We start from the raw sequence: 27159 nt of genomic DNA, 5'->3' as shown, positions 1-27159 counted from the left end.
GATTCCCATACTTCGGTAGCAACCACTTCGGACTGATTAATAACTGCTCTTCATGCAGTTATTAATAAGCCCAAACTAGAAATTGAACAAGCTAAGAGTAGAAAACTTGCTTCTTGTACAAACGGTATTCGAGTATTCTGGTCTCTTGCCAAATCTATTGGCCGCAATTTTGTTAAAATCTGATATTTCTATGGCCGCCAGAGCTAAAGATAAATCCAGCCTGCTAGCCTTATACTTTTCTTCTAAGTCTTTTATTGATGACCTAGGTAAACCACTTCCTACCATTCCCAGTACACTCCATTCAATGCTTCCTGTGCTCTTCCTTCAAAAGGATCTCAGAACAATTCTGAGCAATCTTGATGCCTAGAAAGTTCCAGGTCCTGATGGTGTTTCACTTGTTTTCTATACCTGTACTCCTGAGCCTACTCCTGTTCTACATTGTCTTTTTGCACTTTCGTATTCCACTGGTGTTTTTCCTTCTGTTTGGAAATTTGTTCTTATCTGGCCAGTTCCTGAAAAGAGTGACAAATCTTTTCCATCCAACTATCGTCCCATTGCACTTATTTCTACTCTTTCCAAGGTAATGGAGAAATCCATTAACCGCCAACTCCTAAACAATCTAGAAACCTTTCATCTGATCAATGATCACCAATATGGATTCCGTCTGTGTTGATCCACTGGTGATATACTGTCTTATATTACTCATCTATGGCCAAATTCAATGGAAAAGCTTGGTGAAACTCAAGCAGTTGTTCTTGACATTTCAAAGAGGCTTTTGATCGTGCTTGGCATAAAAGTGTTCTAAATAAGCTTCCATCTTATGGTTTGCCAACTGGTTTTTGTAATTAGATATCCATTTTTCTGTCGTACAGTTCACTGCCGGTGATGGTAGACTGCATTGCCTTCTAACTTCTCCACTAAAGCTGGTGTTCCAGTTGTTGGAATCGCCAACTGGAATATCAGTGACGTCCTCACTACACCTTGTGGAAAATACCTGAGTTAGAGTCCTGTCGATGACGTGAGGAGTTTTAATGGGTCTTTTTCACAGCGTGGCTGAGTTAGTCGGTCTCAGGCGAGGGTAGCATGGTTTTTACTCCCAGAAACTCGGGTTTTTCGTCCAGCAAAACAGAAAATCGACCACAGCACACGCAATTTACAAACAATATATACGGAACAGTATGGCTTTAGTCGCTGATGCTCCTAAAACCCTACAACAACAACAACAACAAAGCTTTTTGTATCCCAAGGAACACCAGCTTTGTTGTTAATCAATCTCGGCGTTACTTTTCTTCGAAACAGCTGTTTACTTTGTATTAATCGCAAATCCGCCCTACCCATAGAGTATTGTTCCCACTTCTGGGGCGGTGTCCGCAAACCTCTCTCAGGCTTCTATGTTCCATTTAGAAGACGGCAGTTAGGTTAATTAATGCCTCATCTCTAACAAAGTTTCTCCACCCTCTGTCTCATACACGTTTTGTTTCTACTGCATCCCTTTTCTATAGATACTTCCATGGGCACTATTCTTCAGAATTGGCTTCTATAATTCTCTCTCTCTCTCTCTCTCTCTCTCTCTCTCTCTCTCTCTCTCTCTCTCTCTCTCTCTCTCTCTTCCAAACCTGTCTGAACGCGTGCCGCGACCAGTTAGCACCCTTTTACTGTCCAAATTCACAGAACTAATTTTTCTTCTTCCTCATTTATTCTTCAACTTCCGTTTCCTGGAACTGCCTTCCTTCACACTTATTTCCTAAAAATTACAATCTACAGAAATTCAAGTCTAATGTCAACAAGTATCTCCTTTCATCTTCAACCCATGCACGGTACTATAGGTCCTAATAACTTTCATGTTTGGGGCTTTCTTAAAAAAATATACAGGGTGGGCCAAAAGTAGGTACACAGTACTGATTGCGTGTGTGTTCATTTGTGTGTTACTGTGACACACAGTAATGTATAGAAGTGAAGAGTAAATAATTCTATTGATGTATTTTACTGAGTTTTCTATTAGTTGACATACTGAAAGTATTAGAGAGCAGTCTATCTAAAGCAGTTAGCACTAGTGGAGAACTTTTGAGAAAGTGGTGAAAGCGAATTTTGAGGTCGAATATAACCCTCAGATCGGTATGTTTATTTAACAACTATCGGGATTGGAGAATATAAAACAGTTGGTTCAGTGTTGGAGGGGATCTGCTTGAGAGAGAGAGAGAGAACAGCATACATTGTGGTTTATATGGATCTATCTTGAGACTGAATTAATTAAGGTAAACTGCCATCACTTGAAGTTTCGTGTTGATAAATCCTGTGACGAATACCGGTTTATCAATGGTAGTAACTTGCGTAAAGATCTTTATATCGTCAGCCAGCATAACAGATTAGATTAGGTCCATCTTCGACAAGTGGGGAAATGAGGGCAGTCAGACAGAACCTTCTCCTTCAGGAATCCCAGCTGAAATCTGTCTGGTCAAAAGTTCCATAAACTCTAAATGTGTTAAAATAATGCTAAAATGTCAGATTTTATACATGAATCCTTATATTTATTTTACTTGTTGATCGAAAACTTATTTGATAAATAAAACAAAATAAGAAGTGATCATAATTTTATTGTTACAATATTTTAACTAATAATGATTCCTTATTAATTTTTGGAGAATCCCAAAATTCCAAGGGAGATAGCACTCCTGTGTTACGTATTGGGAACCTCCTTCACAATAAGTTCCCCTACTCTTACTTGGTAGGCATTTACAATATGAAATGTTCTGTTGTAATGCTTATATGAACACTGTACTTGCTTCGAACATTTTAGCTCAACTTGTACCCAGTTTATTTAATTCCTTATTTTTATAAAACATCACTTTCTTTTAGATTTATTATAACAAAAATGTGGATTTATTTTGGGCTAAAATTGCACAAAATAAATTCACATTTTTTATTAATTATTACGAAAGTTTTCAGAAGATATCAATTAATAATAGCAATATGTCACTCATTAACAAAATGTTTAATAATGTTTCTTGGTTAGATACTTTGACATGTAGAATGCTTTTCTCCCTTAAAACAGCCTTATACAGGTTCTTTTACATACAGAACCTAAGGACACTGACTGGTTTCTATAAAACTATTTGCAAGAACTTTTCTAAGGGCATTATAGACTCTATATTCACTTTAGTTGTAAGTGGTAATTTGGACATTTTTATCAGCTAGTTATTATCTGGTATAATAAAATAAATAAATTTTCTTTTTAGAATCCGGGACGACCACACGGTCAGAGGTGTTCACGAGACAGAATACTAGAAAGCGCACCGCATGTACTTATGCACCCTCGTGCCCGACCAGAACTCGGCTACAGCGATCAGGCTTTAGTTGCTTCTGTACAAATCAACACAGACAGAACCTTGCTCCTACAAGCTTCTTATAAGGATCAACAATAATTTTATCACAAAATTAAAATACGGAGTGTAGTGTTCAGGGACAGCCCTACGTAAAATACATCACATGTCCTCATCACAGAATTAAAAACGTACCATCTGATTATACAGTTCTCACGTGTAGCACAATGATTATAATCATTGTCCTTCTCACATCAAGTGGAAAAGACCACGGTTCAAATACCATCAATTACCTTGCAAGGATAACAAGGTTTTTATCCCGGACACTCCGGTTTTTCGTCCAGCAAAACAGGCAAACTGGCCAGAAAACACGCAATTTTAATCCACATGAGTGGATGAGCTTGTTCTGGGGTGAACCCTAATATGACTTTTTTTTTTTTTATTTATAAAATCCCAAAGTTTCTCGAGACAAAATTCGAACAGAAGTCTTCTCCATATGGTATGTAAGGACGGCAATTATTACTACTGCTAAATGTGAATACTAATACTTGTAAGGATGGGTTAATCTTATTTTTTTTTTTTTTTTTTTTTTTATAAATAAAATCTCTTCTTGTAGCCTAGTGGTCACGAGAGGGAATGCAGTAACACACGCTCTTTGAGTAGACCGGGATTCAAGCCGAGCTGATCCAATGCCAACCCTCATTGGATCAGCATGGCAGATTATGGTCCATTTCCCTCAACATGAATCATTGAGGAAGCTTCCAGCCTGCAGTGGATTGATAATGGCTGCAGTTTACCTTTACCTTATAGGTTACTATACCTTTTCTATTTATAGGTAGACCAGTAAAAGAGTATAATCCTCCTTATATGCACCTTCGCTATTTATCCTTATTTTTCCGTAATTAACTGTCACGAGCTTTGGCTCTTAGCAACATATTGGAATGCATCAGTTCTATTTATGCATTATTTAATTTCATATTATTGATTTTAAGCTTGAAATGATTTGGATCTGTAACTATTCTTGTTCTTCAAATTGGATCAAAGGACTAGTTGTATTTCACTCTTCAGTGCTTTCAAATATATTCTACCCTTGTCTTTTTCTCATCTCTGCAGAGCAGTGGAGGAACTGATCACTGTATGCGCTTATTCTGTTTCTATAAATTTTAACCTGAAGGAGGTGCCTGTTTTTATTGTACTCGTATGTAAATCTTACAAAAAACATTACACAAGAAACTATTATCTTAATTTTTATTTGAATGAATGGCGTTTGACATAAATACAATGAACGGATTTACAGTGTTCAAAAGAACGGAAGTACGTCTTTGATGTGTACAACATAGAGGGAAATGCCGAACATCATCTTGAGCAAAGTGTTATTGGGTGATGCAGAATTAGAGACTTGGCTAGTCCATGTCTTACAATGTGAAGGAAGTTGAAAGACAGCAGCTATTACATTAGAAATGTTGAAGTACGAATAACAGTCCAAAGAAATCCTTTTCCACGCTCTTCACTTGATGGCTTTCTCTTCTCTTTCTTTGTGATGTACAAACAAAATTATTAGTCTGGACTAGATTTCTCTTAGCAAAGGAGCTTGATTTTATAAGCAAAGTTTCAAGAGTTGTTATAATTAATTGTGAAAGAATAAAGAAATATTTTGTTCGATTTTCAGTATCTAGAAAAAAGAAATGAATTATGATCAATATGAACTTGATAATCACATCCGAACTGCTTTCGTAGAAATTGAGGATGGAATTGGTATTAATGTCAATACTCAGCCTTGAAGTTGTACATAAGCGCTTTAATAAGGTCTCAGCCTATAAAAAAAAAAAAAAAGAGAGAGAAAGAGTTATAATTTAAAAAAGTTAACTTACACAGAAATCCAACTTAAATATATCTTTTTACTTCTATATATCCTAGTTAAAATAAAATGAGTATCCTAGAAATTTTTTTATTTATAAAAAAAGTTAAGAGCCTTTAAGAGTTAAGTTTTAAGATAAGATATTTCTTATTCCCTGTGACAATTTAGTTAGCTCTTTACTTGGCATTGCTCGGAAATCGTCCACAGTTCAGTTTCTGTAGCAGAACAGCCGAGAGAAAGATTTTTATCCCAGAAATTTAGGTTTTCCATCAATGTAAACTGGTTGAGCACTCATGCAATTTACAGATAAAATCTATCGACGCCTCATGGCATCTCTGTGCTTACCATGAATTACCCAACTTCTCTTTTAACATGTGCATCCCCCGGTTATAGCTGAGACATCTAACCCCTAATTAATGGTTATTCCAGAGGTGACATAAAGCGCTCGCCAGTAGCACAGTTTAAAAACTGTTGTTAAACCTACGCCAAGTGGGAAAGACCTGATTTCGAATCCCGTCGATGACGTGGGGAACTTTTATGAGCCTTTCTCACAACGTGGCTGAGTTAGTCGGTCTCAGGCAAGGGTAGCATGTTTTTTCTCCTGGAAACTCGCTATTTGCTATTTGCTAGAGGCTTACGAGAGCCTCTAGCAAATAGCAAATCGACCACAGAACACATGCAATTTACAGACGCAATATATACGGCGCAACGCGGCCTAAGTCGCTGATGCGCCTAAAAGTCTACAACAAAAAAAATATTGGACTGTTGCCAATATCGTAATTAATAGAAAAGAGTAAGTAACACGACCATTTATACAAAACCAGTCATACCCCAGAACATGTTGTGAGTTGAAATGAACAGTGGATGAAATCACAAAAGCACCCCTAATGCGCTCATGCTAAAGACAGTTCACAGAACTAGGATAAAGTGCAGGACCAACAGCCATCAGAGAAACACCAAATAATAAGTTACCATTGTCACACAGTTGCTTGTAAGCTGAAGTTTTGTGCTATCTGTGTCCCACCGACTATACTGATTACGGAGAACTGAAACATTGGACATTGCAGCAGTGGATCTACGGGATGTGGAGTGATGACTCACGCTACGCTGTCCATACGTCGGATGGACATACTGGGATGTGGTATATGCCGAAAAAAAACAAAAAAAAAACAGTTTCATCCAGAACGTACTGCACTAACAGTGAGTACAGTCTGTACTCAGCTGAATCCAACTGAACCTCTTTGGGACATTTTGGAATAATAGTCGAACCAGAACAAGATGGTATAGTTCAATAGGAAGGTCTTGTAGGAAGATTTCGATCTTCACATACCAAAAACTTGGATAAAGTGCGGAGAAAATCCAAAAAAGTAGGTAGATGTGTTCACTGTTCAAACTCGGGTCTTTTCTGCTGGTGTGGGGAGGGCGATGAATATACCAACTGTGGGCTTACGAGAGCCTCAGTTCCGTTCCAAAGAGAACAACATGGTAAATCAGTTTCTCCCCCCCCCCCATCTTTGGATATATCCAAGAGCACTGGTCTTCTGAATCGGCGTATGGAATCCATTACTTCCTTCTAACAAGTTTAAAACGTCTAGTAACCAGCCAGCATCCATTTACTGTTCGACTACGAAGCCCTGGTGGAGACGGAAGGCAATAAAAACCCTTGGGGTTTGGTGCACAAGCTCATAGGGAACAAAGTTGGGTCCACAGATATCATAAATTCTATCAGTTCTGAGGGCTCCTCGGAGACGCTTTCCTGGAAAGAGACAATGAACAAGATTCTAGACGCAATAGTCTACCAAAACAATCCTGATCATGACACTGAAGTACATAGAAACGTCATCACTGAGAATCAGGGCTACTTGCCCTCGGCCACAGAAGAACCCTTCACAGAAGAGGAGGTTGCATTAGCCATAAATAAAATCCAAAATGGAAAAGCTCCCGGACTGGACCTCATCGAGGGGGAATCCATCAAGCACCTTTGGTCTGTTGCACCCGATGTTCTAGTACAACTATTCAACACGTGTCTTAATGAAGGCTCCTTTCCTACACGTTGGAAACACGCCAACCTCAGGCTCTTACAGAAGGATCCAAATCGTTCCACTGGTGCAGCCAAAACATACCGTCCAATTACTCTATTGCCAATATTAGGAAAAGTATTTGAGAGGTTACTTCTCATCCGTCTTTAGTCTGTCTACGAAACCAAAGGACTCGCCTCTACACTCCAGTTTGGCTTCAAGCAGGGGTGCTCAACTATTGATGCACTACTGAAAACCACTCAGCTAGCAGATAATTCTGATGCCCGTTACGTACTGGCGATTTTTATTGATTATAAGGGAGCTTTTGACACCGTCTGGTGGCCAGGGACTTGCGGCGAGCCAGAATATCTGGCTGCTCCCTCAACATCTTCAAATGTCTTACAGATTACTTCTATAACAGAAAAGTTACCATGAAAACAAAATTTCATAGTATCACCCGCCAACTCATCAGAGGCTGCCCGCAGGGCTCTGTTCTGGGGCCAGCCATTTGGAATATGATTCTGGATGAATGGCTCCTGCAGGACTTTCCCCCACACCACACAGTTCTCCTATGCAGATGACCTGGTTATCGTTGTTGAGGGCCCTACTCGTGCAGCTATTGAGACCAAAGCCAACACAGTCTTGAATGCTCTGTCGGTTTGGGCTGAAGAGAATAAGCTGGAAATCTCTACAGATAAAAGCAGAACCCTGCTTCTCAAAGTCCGTCTTGACATCAACAGACCACCAACCATTCGTTATGAAGGACATGCACTCAAGAATCAACGTTCATTCAAATATTTAGGTGTCACCCTAGATGATCGCAGAACTTTAATGACACATCTAAAGTCCATGAAAGAGAAGGCCAAAAATTATATCAATATGCTTACTCGCTTCACCCTCAAAGACTGGGATCTTAAGGGACCTGCACTCCACCTTCTTTATTCAGCTCTTTTTGTACCCTTCGTAACATACGGCGCTGCCGTATGGTTCCATCGTTTGTCCATCATCAGCACTAGGACCGTTATTCTGCAGATACAACGGTTGATGTTACTAAAAATGACTCGGGCGTGTAGAACGACCTCAACAGCAGCACTACAAATATTAACAGGTTGTATCCCCCTTGACCTCCAAGCGGCCTTCACAGCGCTTTAACATGCCATCAGAAAGAACAAAGAACTGAATTCCTGGGGATAAAAACTATTGTCGATGCAGATCCGAAACAAGAACTCCGGCGTCCTTGGCAGGAACTTGTTTCCCTCTGGCAAATCCGTTGGGATGATTCCACCAAAGGCATTACTACCAAGCTATTTCTACCTAGTGTCTCCTACCTCAACAAACAAAGACTTGGCTGGTTCTTCCCTAATTTACACGCTACTTTTCTTCTGACAGGACATGGGTCATTCAAAAAGCGACTTCAAGACTTTTGGCTTGTAAACAAAGCCCACTGTGTTTGTGGAGAACTGGAGGACTGGCACCACGTAATGCACTCGTGTAACATCTAGCTAGACCTACGTAATCACCTGTTACTGGATATAAATTTACTCACACTCAGCCCGGAAAGCAACCTGTTAAAATCAAAAGAAGCGTTTTTAGCTTTTAGCAGGTATGCCTCAGCAGTCTTCAAAAGGCGTTAGTATCATCTCTCCACGTCTGATCCCACAACATAGACATCCATACCAGACGTTCCTGAAACCGCTGTGATCTCTCCTCGTACTTGCTCTTCCCTCATCACCGGCCACTATCAGAACTGAATGAACACCTAACTGGACATCTTCCTCGTTGGAATGACTGCACTGAACTGATAGAAATCAAACTCAGACACTTCCCGTTGCACCTTCCCAACTTTGCAGACCTCCCTTGTTCTGCAAGCTGTATTCCTTTCCCTGGCCTTCGGTTGGCTCCCAGACCAGGGGTGATTCCTACTTCTCCCTTCTCACCTCTGCTTTCCGTTGGAGAATGCCGTGCCGTCTTTCCTCATCCTCCTCCTTTTGCCTATTTTGACTCCACCACTTCTACTATCTTCCCCACTCTCTTCCCTTTTTTTTTTTTTTTTTTTTTTTGTTCGGTCTCCGTCCAGAAAGCTCAGGCGATCCTGGCGGAGATCAGCCAGAATATGAAGGCAGCCTGGCTCACCTCCCAGTGGTGGTGGCGGGCAACGTAGGGTTCCATTAGGGACCCTGCGGCCAAGTAGCCAGAGACACAACAACAGAACATAACATAATACTGCATAAACCAGACACTACACTTTTTTCTGGCTTATGCAATAGTTCTGCATTCCATCACAGAGTACATATGGCGCAGATGTGGGAAACCACGGATGGCGCCTAACTCTAAATACTTTGCCACTACATAACTTTTCATCCTGTTTGTCATTATCTTTACTTCTATTCTTCAGAATAATACAAATAATCTAAATTCATAGTTGTTTCCTGGAAATTATAACTTACAGAAACCATATTCATTGTCGACAATTTTCTTTCGTCTTCTCATTCCTCGAGTGTACAAGTGTACTAAAGGTTTCAACATTTTTTTTTTTTTTTTTTTTTTTTGGAATCATTACAAATTAAAATAAAACTCCACTGTTCATTTTTATTCTAAGGCATTGCAATAATTGTTCCACCAAAGTGGCTATTTTAGCATCAGCATTAGTAGCAGCCTTTCTTGGTAATATTACCTTTGTTCGCTTCATCAATCTCGTTGGCCTTCTCTGTACTCGTTCTAGCAGCTCTACATCCTTCCTAAAAGGGATAATCACCTCCTTATCCCTGCTAGCAAAGCTGATATATATCATTGACAAGACCTCATAAGCTGCTCTGGAAGCCTGTCAGCACTGCTCTGTAAACTTTATATCTGACGGCACAATTATCCCCAGATATTTTTCATTCTCCACTACTCTTGAGCGTTGTACCGCACAGATGGTACGTTACTCTGGGGTTAATGCTACCCATATGCAATACTTTGCATTTGCCAAGTTAAACTTCAGTTGCCAACTCTCCGCCGATCTGTCCAACTTTTCCAGATCCTGTTGCAACAGTGTACCGTCGTTACTGTCATTGACAACTCTGCCACCCTTAGTATAATCTGCATTTCTGTATCATAGAAAAAATTAAGCAAATAAAACACATGCGTAGAACTGCCGTTGGTAGGATCGCCGTTCTCCCCACACCGGGTGGAACAGACCTGAGTTCGAATCCCGTCGATGAAGAAAGGAATTTTTATGGGCCTTTTTCACAACGTGGCTGAGTTATTCGGTCTCAGGCGAGGATAGCATGGTTTTCCTTCAAGCAAACAGAAAATCGACTCAGAACACACACAATTTACAGACAATTACACGGAGCAATATGGCCTTAGTTGCCGATGCTCATAAAAACCCAACAACAACAAGCTAAATTTTTCTCTTTATTCTTCTGTGGAGGGAAAATTACTAAATTTCGTCATAGTACTGGACAGATAAAAAGAGTTTAAATGTTCTGGGAAATCAGGCTGAATACAATGGTCATAAAAATGAGCTAATGACTAAAATAGCAAAGAATGGGAATAAAGCGTTTTACGCGTATATGAATACAGTATTTGGAAAATTAAATGCACTAGGCATAATCCTTATGGGTTTTGATAATTAACTATATAATATGTATCGGTGTAAATACACCACTGTATTTATATAATATCGGTGTAAATACACCATAGTAGAACTATGGTAAAACTATATAATATCGGTGTAAATACACCATAGTAGAACTATGGTGTATTTACACCGATATTATATAAATACAGTATAAAGAAGATAAAGCAAAGCAAAGAAACCCTTACAAAACATGTGATATAGTCTTTGATAACTGAGATGATACAGCTGAGAACTGAATGAGTACATCCAATAGATCTTGGCAGATAAAAGTTCTTTCATGGCAAGAAGAAACTGAAGCTGAATACAACAAAAGCTTGTTTATTACAAAAGCTTTTGTGCCTGAAAGCGAATAAGCCCCCTGTAGTAAGGCGAGAAATACCAAGTGACTTTGAGGGAAGCGGTGAGGGAAATTCATCAAACTCTTTAAGACTCTGATCCACTGGAATCGGAGTGGGGGGAAGGATGAAGGTTTTCTTGGATTGGAGGATTACGCACCGGTTGCTGTGACTTCAGTGATAGGAAGAATCATAGAGGCGATTATTAAGAATGCAATACAAGGTCATCTAAATAGAAATGGTATTTCAATGGAACACAACTGTTTTGTAAACTGAAAACCTTGTTTAATTGTCTGAGAAACTATTATATTAGTGTCGCACGTGAATTGTATGCAGGAAATAACATTGACATTGTTAATCTTCACTTTAGCAAAATATATTACTCACTCCTGTACGAGCTATTGCTGTATAAGCTAGAACATATTGGAATCACAGTCAAAGGATTGGAATGACAATATGATTGGAGGAAAAGAGTTCTGATTAATGATTATCCTTAGCTTTGACTACAGTAAGAAGCGAGTTTCTTCAGCGACAGATGCTGGCACTGTTACTGTTTCTGATTTTCTTAAATGATATTTATGAAGGAATACAGAGAGTGAGAGTGATGTCTATAGTACCTTGAAAATGACTAAAGCCTACTGCTACGCGGAGTTCGTTCAGAATGACCAAGATAACTTCTAGAATGATCAGCCAAGTGTGAAACAATATTCTAAAGCTGCAAAATGCAAGGCTAATAATACTTGGGAAATAACTGCAAAATAACATAGACTACGATGGATTGAATTCAAAACAGTACAGGAGGAAAGTATTTTGGGGATTACAAGCCAGGCAGAACTGAAATTCTCTGAGCAGTGCAGACAGCAAAGAGGGACCTTATAATGTCCAGTCTATGAGTTTTCGAACAATTGCTTGTACAGATGGGGGAAATAAAATTTCACTATATAAGGCAGTTGGGAAACTGCACTTGGAACATTTTGTCTATGTACTGTATGTAGGCCAAGCCTACGAAAAACCATCGAACTTCTTTAAAGATCCAAAGACGACAAGTCGTCTGATGAAATTGGCCAAAGGGTGCCCATATAAGGAAAGGCCTCGAATATATGTGTGCTACAGTTCTTGGTAGGGGAGGGATGCGAATGAAGGCTATGAGGCTCTGTGCGTTGTTAAAATAAATTAATGTTTGAAATATTCATGGTATTAAACATAGTTTTAAATAGGAGACATAAATGAAAACTGAAGTGGAAGAATTATAGACCGTATTGTAAGAAGTTTTCCTTCAGTCAGCAACTTGTTAGCCTATCTTTGGAATAAGTTACTCTCATGGGTAGTCAGGTTGATAGCTTGATAAAGTTCAAAGGCCTACTGGTTGTTGTTGCTGTTGTAGGGTTTTAAGAGCATCAGTGACTAAGACCATATTGCTCCGTGTATATTATCTGTAAATTGCATGTGTTTTGAAGTCGATTTTCTGTTTTTCTGGATCAAAAACCCGAGTTTCTGGGAGTTAGTGGTTGACCGACTAACTCAACCACGTTGTGAAAAGATTCATACAAATTCCTCCCGTCATCGACGGGACTAGAACGAAGGCAAAGTCTACTATACCAATATCTATAGGACGAGAGAAACAAAACTATTATTTTTGTCGTTGCTGTTTTTGTTGTTGTTTATTTATTTATCGTTGCAGCAAAGTCTTCTGGCTTCCTTTCCCACTACATGGACGATATTCATACTGATACTAATAATATTCGTGTAAAATTATAGGTGTATTTTTATTTTTATGTTTTACAGAATAGTTTGGTTCCCTCTGTTTTTTTTTTTTTTTTTTTTTTAAGGGTCTGCAACTAATTACTACGTCGTGTTCTTTCCCCAAGCCTAAATGTGTGGAACGAAACTTCAATATTGAAATTTCTTAAAATATGTTATGTTGTAAGAATTGGGAAGATTATACAATATTATAATTAGAAAAGTTAGATGGCGCTTAAAATTTGCAGTGAAAGTATTAAGAACGTTGAACGTGATTGTAATAATATGAGCACGGTCTGATTAGAAGGTTGGTTATAATTAGACTTTGAAGTAATTTTAAGTAAAAGTTTGAAGAGCTTTTAAAATCTTATTCCTTCTTCGATTTATAATATCAGTTGTTGCATGTGAAGGATTTTAACTCATTAGAGAATTTTTACGCAGAATCATGTTTAGGCCTAACTTGTTTCTTTTTATTTAATTATTTGAATAATTTTAGATAGCATTATCTGTTGTGACAAGTTTCTTAAGTTAACTATTAATTATCAGTTGTTGTTGTTGTTATTTGGTTTTTAGGAGCATTAGCAACTAAGGCCATATTGCTCCGGGGATGTGCGGTGGTCATTCCCTGACCTTTCCGCATCCTCCATATTTGGTGGTGACGGGCTCGAACCCCGGTCTAATCAAGAAGCGTGTGTTACACACTGGTGCTCCTTCCCACCTGGCTACGGAGGCGCCGTAATTATCAGTATACGAGTATGTAAAACTAAGGGTTGTAGGTGAAAGTGGATATTTACTGACCAACGATCGCATAAAGCTCGAATTTGTATCTCATTGACAGTGACAAAATGTTGGCTAATTCATCATTCGATAAATATGACGGAATTTGCTAATTGTCAAAATTACAATGTTTAGACAAGTGTTGTAGCTCTTTTGCAATTAGACTTAGTGTCATGTAGGGGAAAATTTGCAGGAATATCCCTAATATGAAGATATTGCACATAAATACATAGTGTATTGTACACGAACCCTTGAGGAGTAATTGGTGATTATATCAACTGTGCTACCTTCTTGTAGCACAGATTATATAATCACCTCCTCGCACCGACTGGGTTCGAATCCCATTAATAATTACCCTAGGAATGTTTGTTGCCTTTTTTCACAACGTGGCTGAGTTAGTCCGTCTTATTGCGAAGGTAGCATGGTTTTTTGTTCATAAAACAGGCAAAACAATCACAGAACACACAATTTAGACATAATATATATGGCACAATATGTAAATTCTCCTGATACGCCTGAAACACCGTGAAAACAACAGCCCTTAACATACACTATAATCTCATTCGTACACAATTAGCATGATAAAGATGCTAAAATATTAAATAAAAATGATATAATATTAAAAAGTACATAATTTAAGAAATTGATTATTAAACAAAAATTTAATTTAACTCATATCAATTTAAAACAAGAAATATTAAATAATTCTAAAAATACAATTTAAAAAAATTGATTATTAAACAAGAAACTGAATTAAATCTAGATTTCTATAATGATCACTCTTATACTACGTGAATAGCAAGACAGTTTATTTAGCTATTAACTAAATCACTATACATTAAGGTTACTTTTCGGGAACCTTGCCCGTCCAAAATCTAGATTACGTGGAAAACCACCACGTAACGTCCTTCTCCAACAAAACAAATTAAAATTCAATTTTAAAAATAAATATTAAATAATTCTAAATATACATGATTTAAAAATTTGCTTATTAAGCAAAATTTTAAATTTAATTAAATTAATATACAATTTAAAAATATGAAATAATTTTAAAGCGCTAAAAAATTTGAAAACCTAAAAGGATTTTAAAAAATAGCTTACCTCTTTAAAATGCAAGAGGAAGATGTAGTAATTGAAATGAAAACATCTTGAATGATTTCGATATATAAAATTTATTTGGCACATATTGTTGACAGTTAGTGGTCTTCTCTTCGAAATCCATGGGAATGGAAAATACTTCGAAATTAATCAGCGGCCCACCAAAGCATGTTTCCTCTACCAAAGTTACTCAACAGTAAATCTTGTCCTCTCTGTTCCACAGCCAGTGTATTTTGTGGCAATGCAGCGATCTTAATTTTTTTTTCTTTTAATGTTAAGCACGCGGAATAAATACAAACATTGAAAGGATGTATTAACTTAATGAAAAACACATGTATATAAAGAGCCACTGAAGCAGTTCTCACAGTAGTAGTAGCGAAAAGCAATGTTTATGCCCTGCTGACAACAGGTGAATGCAGAGTTTGACGTTTTTCTTTTTTACATAAGTACAACACAACATTATCAACTTTCCAAACAGAACGTCTTCACAAAATGCAAACTTAAAAGATATATGCAACTTTAGATAGTTTGCCTACAAAAAAAAAAAAAAAGCATCTTTTGGGAAAGTTTATTGCCATTATTTTATTTTCGGCGAAATCTCTTTAGAAGTGACGGAGTACGGAACGGATATAACCGTGCCAAAGCAGACCACGTGCTCACTTTATTCTTTCCGCTTTCCCTTGAGGCTAATTGAATACCGGTTGGAATGTCATCATCTGGATTTGATTTAAACTTAAATTGAGCAGACTTGTCAGCGCATAAATGCGGCGAAACTGATCGTACGGACTGTACCAATTCCAATTCTTCCATTTCCGGAATCGGCAAGAGCGGAGTAGTACGGGAACGGGCCCTAGGACGGCGCCAGTGCGGTGTCTTTAATATCACTTTGGCACATGGGAAGCCAAGTTGTTGGAGATTGCGATCTTCAGCAGTTCCGAGAGTGGCATCTTTCCTCAGAGTAGAGAGGCATGAAGACGATCCTCTGGCCAAACTCGAAAACACCAGGTGCTCGGCAACTACGTGGGGTGGAAGAGATGACCTGCAAGATATAACGGACGGAAAGGAAGCACTCCCCATTGTTTCGGCGGCGGGGTGGGCGGACTGTTTCAGTCGGAGGATCTTGGCGCGGCAAATAACACAACGAAGTGGCAACATCCTCTGGGAAACGGCCATTTGGATGGTCTTCACAAAGCATTTCCGACATACCACTTTATGCCCACAGGGAAAGGTTTGCATGGTAGCCTTGGCACTGATGCAGATGGCACACTGGAACAAAACAGGATAAGAACGAAGAGTTTACTCGCGTTAAATATAAATTGGTCAATTTAACAACTTAATTTTTACGAATACCTAATGATGCTCTGTCTCCATGATTTAATAAATACAGCATAATATTAAAATATGTTGACGTAAATTTCAAACTTAAGTTGTTTTTTTTTTAATTTCTACAGTTAGATTTAAGCTGAAAACTCTGTATACTGAAGGGAGACATTTAATTAGGTCTGTTTACCTTCTCCATGATAGTACAGTGGTTTCGACATTTGTCACTAGTTTTGAGAGGTCTGGTTTCGAATCCTGTTGATGACTGGAGAAATTTCTGCAGGTCTCTTCAGTCAGGCCTGTAGTTAGTCGATCTCAGGCGAAAGAAGTACGGTTTTTCCTCTTCAGTTAATTCGGTTTTTCAGCCCGCACAACATGCAACTCGGCGTACACACACGCACAGCTCAACAGACATAATACACAATGGAGAAATATGGCCCAAGTCACTGATGCTCCTAAAAATTAAAAACAATCTAATAAGGCTAGCCTCAATAGGCTCGCAGAATAGTTTGCATACGTTGTTGTTGGTTTTAGGCACGTCAGGGACTTAGACCATATTACTCGTACATTGCGGCATGGTTATTATACGATACATGAACATATCTGGGGATATGGATCCCCATGCTATCTATATGACAACTTAAAATTGTCCCATGTTGGTAGACGGTGAATAAATATTGGCAGTCTGTTCGATGGGATTAAAGTTATGGGAATTGGGGGCCACTAGAGGATGGTAAAGCCTTCAAAGTTCAGTAAATCTTTCCTGCACACGTCTGGTCCGGTTCATTATCCTGCTGGAAGATGCCACCACCATTAGAGAAAAGCGGGAACACTGATGTCTGTATGTGGTCGGCAGTGGAGGTGCGATAGGACTTCGACGTAGCCCAGTGGTCAGGAGCGAGAGTGCATAGCACGCGTTCCTTGAGTGGACCGGGGTTCAAGCCCGTGACTGCTAAATACGACAAATATTTGTATTGACGATTTATTGTAAACTCTACTGACTTGGTTGTCGTGCCGGAGTATAAACAGGGAAAAAAAAAAAAAAAGGCTTTGCAATGGCACAGGACCTAGAGCAGCGATGGTGAAGCTTTTCTACTTGGTGCCAAAAATAGGTAAATAGAAAATCATAACAATGTTCGTGCTCAGTCCACTTCCCCCATTAGGATAGGTTCCTATTTCAATGGCCTTTTAGTATAGTATATTTTTAAAAAAAAAATACCCACACAGGAAGTCTGATTACTTCTCTTGTTGTTTCTTTAAGAATGTATTTTTTAAGGCAGGTATCAGAAACATTTCACGTATGCATACTCGCGGAATGTTTTTAAAATGGTTGTCTGTTACGTCCTTCATAAAACTTTTGTATATGATTACAATACAATAGATCTGAATCCGAAAAACACTGCTCTTAGAATTAGATACTATCGATTTACAACATATATAATATTGACAATTCCTGTGTGATTTTACACATGATTTGCAAATAATGATAAGTACCAAGAAAACTTCATAAAAACCGTGTAAATTAGCTTTGCAGCGGCATTTGTCGCTGCAATATTGATTTTTAACGATCGTTAATAATAAACTGTGCATGTTGGTTGTCAGATTGTTTTCTAGTGTATTTTGGAACAGTTCAAAAGTTGCGAAAATAAGTATCGATAATTGATAATTTTCGATCTAGTCTGATCACACCTATATTTAAAACTGTAGTGTTGCATAGTTTAAAAAAAAGTATTATAAATAGATTTCTTGAGTATATGATCTTATTAAGCATATTGTGATATTTTTCCTAATTATGGTTAAAAGAAGATCTAGCAAAGTTAGCATGACTCAGGGAGGCATGATTCATGATTCTGAATAGGAAAAGAATTGCGATGTTATAATTATGATGTAGGTAATTTTCCTGTGGGTCAAAATTTTATTGCTTGCATCTGCCATGTAATCGGAGCTGTCCCTAGCAGGATGTAATAGTTCTAGAGATTGTTTTTGTGCCTGTTAGATGCGAAGGAGTGGGTTAATGAAACGAAAATTCAATGTTTTTTTTTTTTTATAAACGAGATTAGGGGCCTGAGGGGGGGAGAGGAGGTTGATACCCTGGAGAGAATTAAATCAGGGGCTCATTAGTACTCAGGGTCACTACAACACTGATGCTGGCTCCCATGCATCTGGCTGCATGGATGGATCACCAAGAGAAGAAGGCGCTTTTCCCACGGGAGAGTGTAATTCATTTTTTGAAATATATTTTGAAACAGGAATAGATGGAACAGCACTAGGAGATGTCCATCATGACCATATGTTCATTATTCTTCTTCTTCCAGTCACATAGTTCCCTGAGGAGCTATTGTGGCCACCAACAAATTCCTCCAACTGCATCGATCATATGCTATACGAGCGGCATCGCAAAGTTCATGATATTGCAGAACAATTATCATTATGGTAATTATGATGTATAACAATGAGAGAAAGTTGAAATTAAGCAAAGGGAATCGTTTTCAATATCAATGAAGAAGTGGCTATTACGTGGGTCGTCTCGTCCACCCTATTGTTGATAATCCCACTTGTAGGATGTAGATCTTACAAATATAATAGAAATATTTGTTTTGATAAAATAAATCCGGGAAGGGCAATGGAAAATTAAAATTAGTATTAGTATTAATGCCCGAGTATTAATTTAAAGATAGTAAATATTAAGATAGAATATTTAGGTTGAATGTAAAAAAAGGTTAAAGTTGGAAGAACACTGGATTTAGTAATGTACAGTTTTAGGCGTGGGAATTAAAATAGTGGCTAAATGGAAACAAGTAATTTCGAATAATGTAAGAGTGCTAACAGGTACAGCAGGACTAGGTAGAGGGTGCTATTTGAGAACAGACGTGAAAGGGTTACTGAGGACAAGAACAATAGAACCGAAAAATGGGATTACGAAGCGTCTCTTTTGATCTAAGTCACCGTTAGGAAGTGAACAGGAAATTAGTGGACGTCCAGTGTTCGCGTCAAAAGAAAACGGCGTCAAGGTGACCGATATTTTGGCAAGTTGGTCATATTTAGCAGAGAAAGTGTGAACACGAAAATGAGTGTTTTGGAGGTGACCGGCAAACATGAAAAGGTCATACTGCTGTGTGAAAAAAAAAAAAAAAATTCTAGAGAAGGGTTGGTTTGTGCACTAGGGAGAAAGCTGGGGTGAGATGTTTTAGCAAGTAAAAAGGAATGAAAATTAAGCAGAGTATGAGGATTGGTTGTGAGTCCTTGGGGGAGGCGTTCCAAACTTGAGGGAAAAAGAAAAGTTCGGGGGGAGTAATTGAGAAAGTGTCCACTCTGTATCTGGCTTCTCTGTGGTCTAAAGAGAAAGTCATGAGTTTGCGGGTTGAAGTGGAAGTAAATTTTTTGGTGGCCAGAGTTCACATCTGGTGGTAGCAAGATGAAAAAGAAAAAAGAAGAAAAATGTCAGAAAAACAAAACCTGGTTCGGCATCGGAAGACAGTGATAATGGCCATTTGTGCAGATATGTGAGCCAAGAAGAGAAAGAAAGCCTGGTCCGGCATCGGAGGGCAGTGATAGGGTGATCGGCGTCCTTAGCAACGAAATCGCAAGATGTACCTCCGAAGTTTTGTCGTGTAAGAGACTACTCTTGTGTCTAGGTTCCAGCCTATTGAGAAATAGCCAGTTTTGCAGATATGTGAGCAAAAGAATGAAAGCCTGTCTGCCACTAAGGAAAGCAGAGTGCCCAAGAAATGGAAGAAAGCCTGTCTGCCACGAAGGAAGCCTGAGCGCAAGGGAATTGGAAGTAGCGGTCATTTTGGAACGTAAATCTGTTCCTGTTTTTTTTTTATTGAACCCTGAACTCAAGGACTCATAACCTAGCTCTGTAAGCAATTGAGTGGTAGTCCTTTTAAAAAAGGAACATTCCTGTTGTATTAAGCAAGTTAGTTACTAAGGTTGAGGCAATTTGTTATGAATGTTAATTATTATGAAATAACGTAAGGGTGATACAGGAGTAATAAAAAGAAAGTAATAGTATAAAGGAATAAGTAAAGAAATTATATTTAAGGGGTAGTACTGTAAGGATATGTTAACCTATATCATTAAATTAGGCCAGGTTCCAACACAAGATAACATACCAGATGAGGGTACAGAGAAAGAAATTTTATTAATAGATAAACCTCATGAGTAAAGAGGAGTGACTAAGATGGTAACTAGAGAGTTATTAAGGTAGAATGAGAGATTTATAGTGAACATTACTGAGGTAAGAGGATACCTGTTGCAATACATTTCATTTGTTAAAGGCTAGAAACAAATATACAAAAATAGTAATAAGAGTTGAAATGAGTTTTACTGATGCAAGTGATAAAAATTGGTAATGGAAGAGAATGATAGAGTAATCATCGAGGATTCGTATTTAGTACGATACAACTGATACAAACTGATGTTAATAATTTGTAAATTGAGAATAGTTGATGAGAGAGAGATAGTGTAGTGTGCTGTAGTATGGTTCAAATATATTGAAATTGGTATGCTTGTATGTAATTATTTTTTTTTTATGTAAATGTTGTATATGTTCATTAAAGGTTGTAAATTTTATTGAAAAAAAAAAAAAAGTCTAATGTTCTGCTAACACCCGCTTTACATATCCTAGAATCTAGAATTTTCTGTGAATTGCAGTCAGATTTGCGTAATGTGGGGTGGGGTTGGGACTTCAGTAGGGTTCAAATTTAAATTCAAATTAAATCAAATATTCCCTCCCACACCGCACACACATACACGCTATCATCGCTACAGCAAACTTCCGCATTCTGAACGCTGTAGCGTGAATGAGTGTAGTAGACTCTTCAGGTCGGTTAATTTTTCTTCAAGCATAGTTTAAGGCTCTGAGGTCCATCAACTTCGTGTATGGCCACTGTTTGGTTTAAACTGCTTGTCGAATATCGACGACTGATAGGCTACACCAGCGTTTCCCAAACTGGGGTCCGCGAAACGGAGGCCGACCATATATATATATATATATATATAAGTATTACTGTAAGAGCGTAAATTGTACCTTATGATAAAACTTTAGGATAAAAGTAATAAGCAGGCCATTAGGCAAAAAAGAAATAAGCGGGCCATGAAATGCATTTTAACACTCTTACTTTCATTCCATCATTTCATAATAGATTAAATACAAATATATATATATATATATATATATATATATTTTTTTTTTTTTTTTTTTTTCGATTTTTGAAAGGGTCCGTAAATCTCAGTAGTTTGGGAACCACTGGGCTACACACGACTGAAACGTTAGTTCCTTGAACCACGGAAAGATACGTAATCCACAGAACTAGCTAATAAGCCTTCGCTAAGGGAAGTTTCATACTAGTTTATGGTACTAGTTTCCTTTCCACTGACCGCGCGTCACCATAAGTCCTGCAGGAACTGGGTTTAGAAACATCGTAGATGGGCCTATAACCAATATAGCCAAACTCTTCACAGACGAATTCCACATTAGGTTTACAACTTGATTCTTGACAAGTAATTATCTAGTACGAACGTAAAATCCTCAAAAGCTTTTTTCCTTGTCGTGGAATGAAGTCAGTTATTACGGGAATGAATTGATGGTCTTCAGGGTAAGAATTGTTGTGAGTGGGCGTACGAACCTCTATATCATAAGGAGCAGTTCACTGATAGAACTGAAGTGTGGAAGCCCTCTTAATACGCTACTAGCTGTTTTTGTTATATACATGGTGATTCAGAACTTTCCTGCCAAACTTTGAGAGCGTGCTGAAGATATTGTTGGTTCTTAGGCGCTTCAGCACTGAGGCCATATTGAGCCATTATATGTTGTGTCAGTGCAAGTGTGTATTTAGGGACCAATTTGCATGTTGTGCCAGCTAAAAAATCCGGATTAATTCATAAGGAAAATCTGCTCTCTACTCCCTCCACCTGACATCGGCTAATTACAGATCGATTGAAGAGGCCTTTAGAAATTATTTTAGTCATCACTGGGACTCGAATCCAGACCTCTTCAAAAGAGTGAAAAATAGCGAAACTACACTGTGCTGCTACTTTATTAGGTACACCTACCTAGCAGCGTGTTGAGCCTCCTTTAGCCTTCAAAACAGCCTGAATTCGTCTAGGCATGGATTCAACAAGATGCTGAAAACGTTGTGCGGGAATGGAATACCATGCAGACATAAGTGTGTCACGCAGTTCCTTGAGATTCGACGGAGGTATAGGCCTGCAGCGAACAGCCCTTTCCAGCTCATCCCAAAGATAGGATTAAGATCTGTGGGACTGAGCGGGCCACTGCAGCAAAGAAAAGTCATTGCCATGTTCCTGGAACCATTCCATAGTGATTCACGCTTTGTGCACCGGCGCATTATCCTGCTGGAAGTAACCATCTGACTGAGGATAAACTGTCAACATGAACGGATGCACTTGGTCAGCAACGATATTTTGGTACGATGTAGCATTCAGACGTGAATCTATGGGTGTCAATGGACCCAACGTGTGCCAAGAAAACATTCCCCACACCATAACACGGCCCCCACCACCTTGCACAGTAGTCGTCAGACATGACGGGTCCATGGATTCATGTTGTTTTCGCCAAATTCTGAGCCTTTCATCAACATGATGCACCAGGAACTTCGACTCGTCAGACCAAGCAACTGTTTTCCAATCCTCGATAGTCCAGTACTGGTGTTACTGTGCCCGCAGGAGGCGTGCTCTCTTGTTCTTCATTGATAACAAAGGTACGCGATGTGGCCGTCGGCTGTTGTAGCCCATTCGCGACAAAGTGCGACTAGTGGTCCGTTGCGATATTTTGTTCTGCGCACCAAGGTTGTATTCTGACGTGATGTGCGACATTGTGGCCCGTCAGTTTTCTTGCACAATTCTAGCCATCCTCCTCTGATCTCTCTCATCAACAAGCGATTTTCTTCCACAGGAGTGCTGTTGAGAGGATGTTTTCTATTCGTTGCACCATTATCGATACACCTTGAAACTGTGGTGCATAAAAGGTTCAGGAGAACTGCCGTTTCAGAGATGCTTTGTCCAGCACGTCTTGCACCTACTACCATGCCACGTTCGAAGTCCGTTTAGATCACTCCTTTTCCCCATTCTTGCTACGGTTTGCACGCTTAAGTGATACTAGAAAGGTTGTTCATCTGCATTTATATCCACAACTGTGGTCATGTGACTTGCAACGTTGTGGGACAAACCATTTGTGTGTACAGCAGGGATGTACCTAATAAAGTGGCAGCACAGTGTATACTGTCACGTTGGACACGCAAGTTAAAAAAAAAAATAAAAACGTTCTAATGAACATGGCTTTCGTTGAGTTCAAGATTTTTGAAATTTTGCTAGTCTTCTGAATCACTATGTTATTTTTACGCATTTACTTAGTGCGGAAGCACATCTTAATATCTTATTGTGTTACTAGAAATGCGGTGCCAACTCGATGGATTATCTCTGGCATTGTGGAATGCAGTCGTTGGTTTGACTATAAGAAAATTTTCCTTCAGCAATGGATCGAGGAAGCAGTTAGCCTTCCACTCTTCTAACCTCAATCCAATGGATTTTTATATGTGAACTACTGGTATATGGGGGAATGAGGAATCATTTCAGGACGACTAACTTTAGCATATACTGAATAATGCTGAAGAAGTGTTCTGCTTCCCGCGATGATTGTTTTCTTTTGAGAAGAATCAGTTATTTGTCTATGTGGCGTCGTTAAGACTGAAAGTGGACATTTAATGTTAGAATTTTTTTTGCATAAATAAATGAAAGATTATTTTACTGCTTCTTGTTTTGCTGGCAAAATTTCAAGAAGAGTTAACGCAGCAAGTAGGCATTTTCAAGCTGCGTGTTTATAAGAACTAGTTTTTTAATGATCTAGTGCCAAACGTCCGGGTATTTCAACTGAGAAACTCATGAAGTCAGATATTGCTGAACTGATTATCAACTATGATTAGTGAGGAGAATTTTTGAGGAAACAAAATGGGGAAATGCGACCTAATAATGTCAACTCTCTCTCTCTCTCTCTCTCTCTCTCTCTCTCTCTCTCTCTCTCTCTCTCACACACACACACACACACACACACTGTTGAATTATTCATACATTGTGTTCATTCTATAAACATTATTTTAAATGTAACTACTGTAGCAATAGCATAACTGGAAGAGATGTAGATGGCTTACTGATCTATATTTTTATACCCTTCTATCCCCATCCTTAACTTTTAGTGCACTATATATTTTATTAGTTTTATATGCTATTTTTAATGTCTGTATAATTTTTTTGTGTTAGACCATCATTCAGCTGTTGACAGCCGTACTAATTATCAACATACGATACCAATTTGAAATAACGTGGCAAGCTAACTTTCTTTGTATCTCAGACAATTGACCCACAAATTTACATGTATAACTATTTGGTCAGAGACTGATTTTCCTTTTTGCCTTGATGTGAAATCCTTGACTTTGTCTCCGTGATGGATAGATAACATTGAACAACAGTTATTTTTGTAATATTTTCCACTTGGGTTCTAGAGATTATATTAAAAAAAAAAAAAAAAACTGTGGTGGGATTCTATTTCTTGCTTCTTACAGTTCTTTACAAAATAAGATTATAATGTCAAATTAAATTACACATACAATGGACAGCATAACGAAATAAGCCTAAGTTTTTTAGATTACTTCATGCATTGTATAACCTGCTATGGAACTACCTTATCAAAATATTAGAGAACTGTTCATACAGATATACGAGAGTTTCTCATCTAATCTAACATTGGAATATCCTGTCACTTGGTAATGTGTCTAAATTAACTCTCTCATCTCTAAGTTCAGTAGGACATTTCTGGGGGCAATAACGGAAGCGACACATCTATCAGAATGTACTCTCTCAGGGATCTGGCAAGGTTCCGGGAGACCGGGGTCTCAATTCCCATTTACCGTCTAATTACGGATTACTTTTCCGATAGAAATATCGTGGTCTCCAGTGGTTCCTGCTCAGTTACGAGGTCTGTCTCTAGAGGCTGCCCTCAGGGATCAGTTTTTGGCCCTGTCTGCTGGAATGTGGTCCTTGATGGGTGGCTCTCTCGACCTCATCCTCTTGTTACAAAAATAATATACGCGGACGACCTTGTCCTCCTAATTGAAGGTAACTCTAGACTGTCCCTTGAGGAACCGCTACTGATGTCCTGGAAGACCTGAACTCTTGGTGTCGCACTAATAAGTTAGTAATATCTATAGACAAAACTAGACAGGTGCTGTTTAAAGGTAGCCTAGACATTAATAGACCTCCCAAAATTAAACTGGAAAACCAGAATATAAAGCTTGTCAGTACTTATAAATACCTCGGCGTAATTTTAAACAGCAAACTGCAATTCAATGCCCACGCAAAATATATTGTAAATAAAGTTAAAACCCTTACGGGCAAACTGCTAAAAGTTACCAGACGCAGTTGGAAAATTAAACCATCAACATTACAGCTATACTATAACTGTCTCTTTATCCCAATTGTATGCTATGCCGCAGGTGCTTGGGCTAGCAGAGTTAATAAACAGTAAATAAATTCCTAACACAGGCACAAAGATTTTTCCTACTGGCTGCCTCAAGAGCTTGCCGAACAATCTCGACTTCTGCTCTCCAGGTTATATGTGGTAAACTACCAATAAAGTATGAAGTTATCAACGGCTACATACTGTATTGTAGAATTCATGGCTTGCTGTCAAGTTTTGACAGCTACGTCTTTGATTTAAATGTCCCTGTCAAAGAAGACAATAAGAGACTCAGAACCCTGTATGTTGAGGACTGGCAACGTGACTGGATGAACGCTACTACTGGTAGAGTCACATTCCTATTTTTTCCCCAGGTAATGGAAACTAATAAATGTACAAGGCCTTGGATCAATTCAGGTCTATTTTTAACCTTTCTACTTTCCGGACACGGCAGCCTAAATTCAAAGCTTTTTGCTCTGGGTTTGGCTGCGTCTCCAAACTGTAAATGTGGTATTTTAGAGACCGTCCAACACTTAATCTTTGATTGTGTGTACTATACAGATCTTAGACTACCTCTGCATCTCAAAACTGAAATATATGATGTCACAGATCTTCCACATATATGGTGGAAAAGAAATGAATTATAAGGCCTTGACCACTTTCGTTGAAAAGGCTTTCCGCAGAAGAAGACTAATCCATGGACTTCCGGATTAATCAACAGATGTGTTAGGAAATGACTGTAATATGGGGAAACCAATGTAACATTGAACTTGTCATATGTAGAAAATTGTATAAAAATTTTTATTATTCTGGTTATTGGATGTAAGATCATGAAGGGCTTTCTCTGACAGACCCTGCGGGTGGACAGGGTTCTGTCACTATCTCGCAAATGTCTTTGGCTTTTGATATTGCTAGGGGTCAAATTTTATTATTTTTTTTAAGTCTAATGAACTTAAAATTTTTTATATCTCTCAGTAGTCTAACTACCTGAATTAAGACATTACAAGACAGAGTGCTCTTGTTCTAGATTTTTTTTTTTTTTTTTTTTTTTCAGTAGCCTAACTACTATGATTGAGACTACTGTAAGACAGGGCACTCTTGCACTGGCTTAAAGAAAAATTTTTTTGTTTTTTTTTTAACTTAGTTGAATTACCCTTAATTTCTAAAATAAACTTACAAAAATTTTTAAACTTTCGAGCTATCCTTTATTTTATTTTATTCCAAGAGCACTCAGATTTTTCCTGTTTGCTCCCTCAGTGATTTCGCCATATAGTAGTTCCTGGCAGCCTCCTCGTGGCTAGGGACAAGATTGGGTGGTCAGGGATTTGAGTCACCGGTGCCGGCATACACACATCATAAAAAACACACTTACATACACTATTTGCAAATAATTAATAAAAATTTTAAATTTTAAATTATTATTATTATTTTATTATTTTTTTTTTTTTGCCGGCTTTGGCGCTATGCTTAAATACGGCGAATATAGGGGAAACCCTGGTTGCCGCCATTAACTTCCAAATACACTTTGAAGTCTCGTATGAGGGTTGAGTGGTTTCTGTCTTGCAGAAATGGGGTTTTTATCCCGCAGAACAT

The 27159-nt window shown here is 38.4% G+C and overlaps 1 protein-coding gene across 2 annotated transcripts in view; it reads right to left on the bottom strand.

The window, feature by feature from the left end:
- Nucleotides 1-4551: 4551 nt before the first annotated feature.
- LOC150079614 (uncharacterized) overlaps nucleotides 4552-27159 on the bottom strand; it is an 88846-nt gene continuing 66238 nt past the window's right edge. For both annotated transcript variants that reach the window (XM_090384158.1, XM_090384159.1), the window contains exons 3-4: nucleotides 14775-16037; nucleotides 4552-5134 (exon numbers count right to left, since the gene is read on the bottom strand). In XM_090384158.1, coding sequence (XP_090240284.1) covers nucleotides 15354-16037 — 684 coding nt within the window. In that variant the 3' untranslated portion in view covers nucleotides 4552-5134; nucleotides 14775-15353. The remainder of the gene's footprint in view (nucleotides 5135-14774; nucleotides 16038-27159) is intronic.

The sequence above is a fragment of the Mastigoproctus giganteus genome, chromosome 10 (assembly GCF_048544385.1).
Source record: "Mastigoproctus giganteus isolate SK-2022 chromosome 10, ASM4854438v1, whole genome shotgun sequence".
NCBI lineage: Eukaryota > Metazoa > Arthropoda > Arachnida > Uropygi > Thelyphonidae > Mastigoproctus > Mastigoproctus giganteus.
Note: the sequence above shows the minus strand (reverse complement) of the source record. Positions and strands in the feature narration are given on the sequence as shown.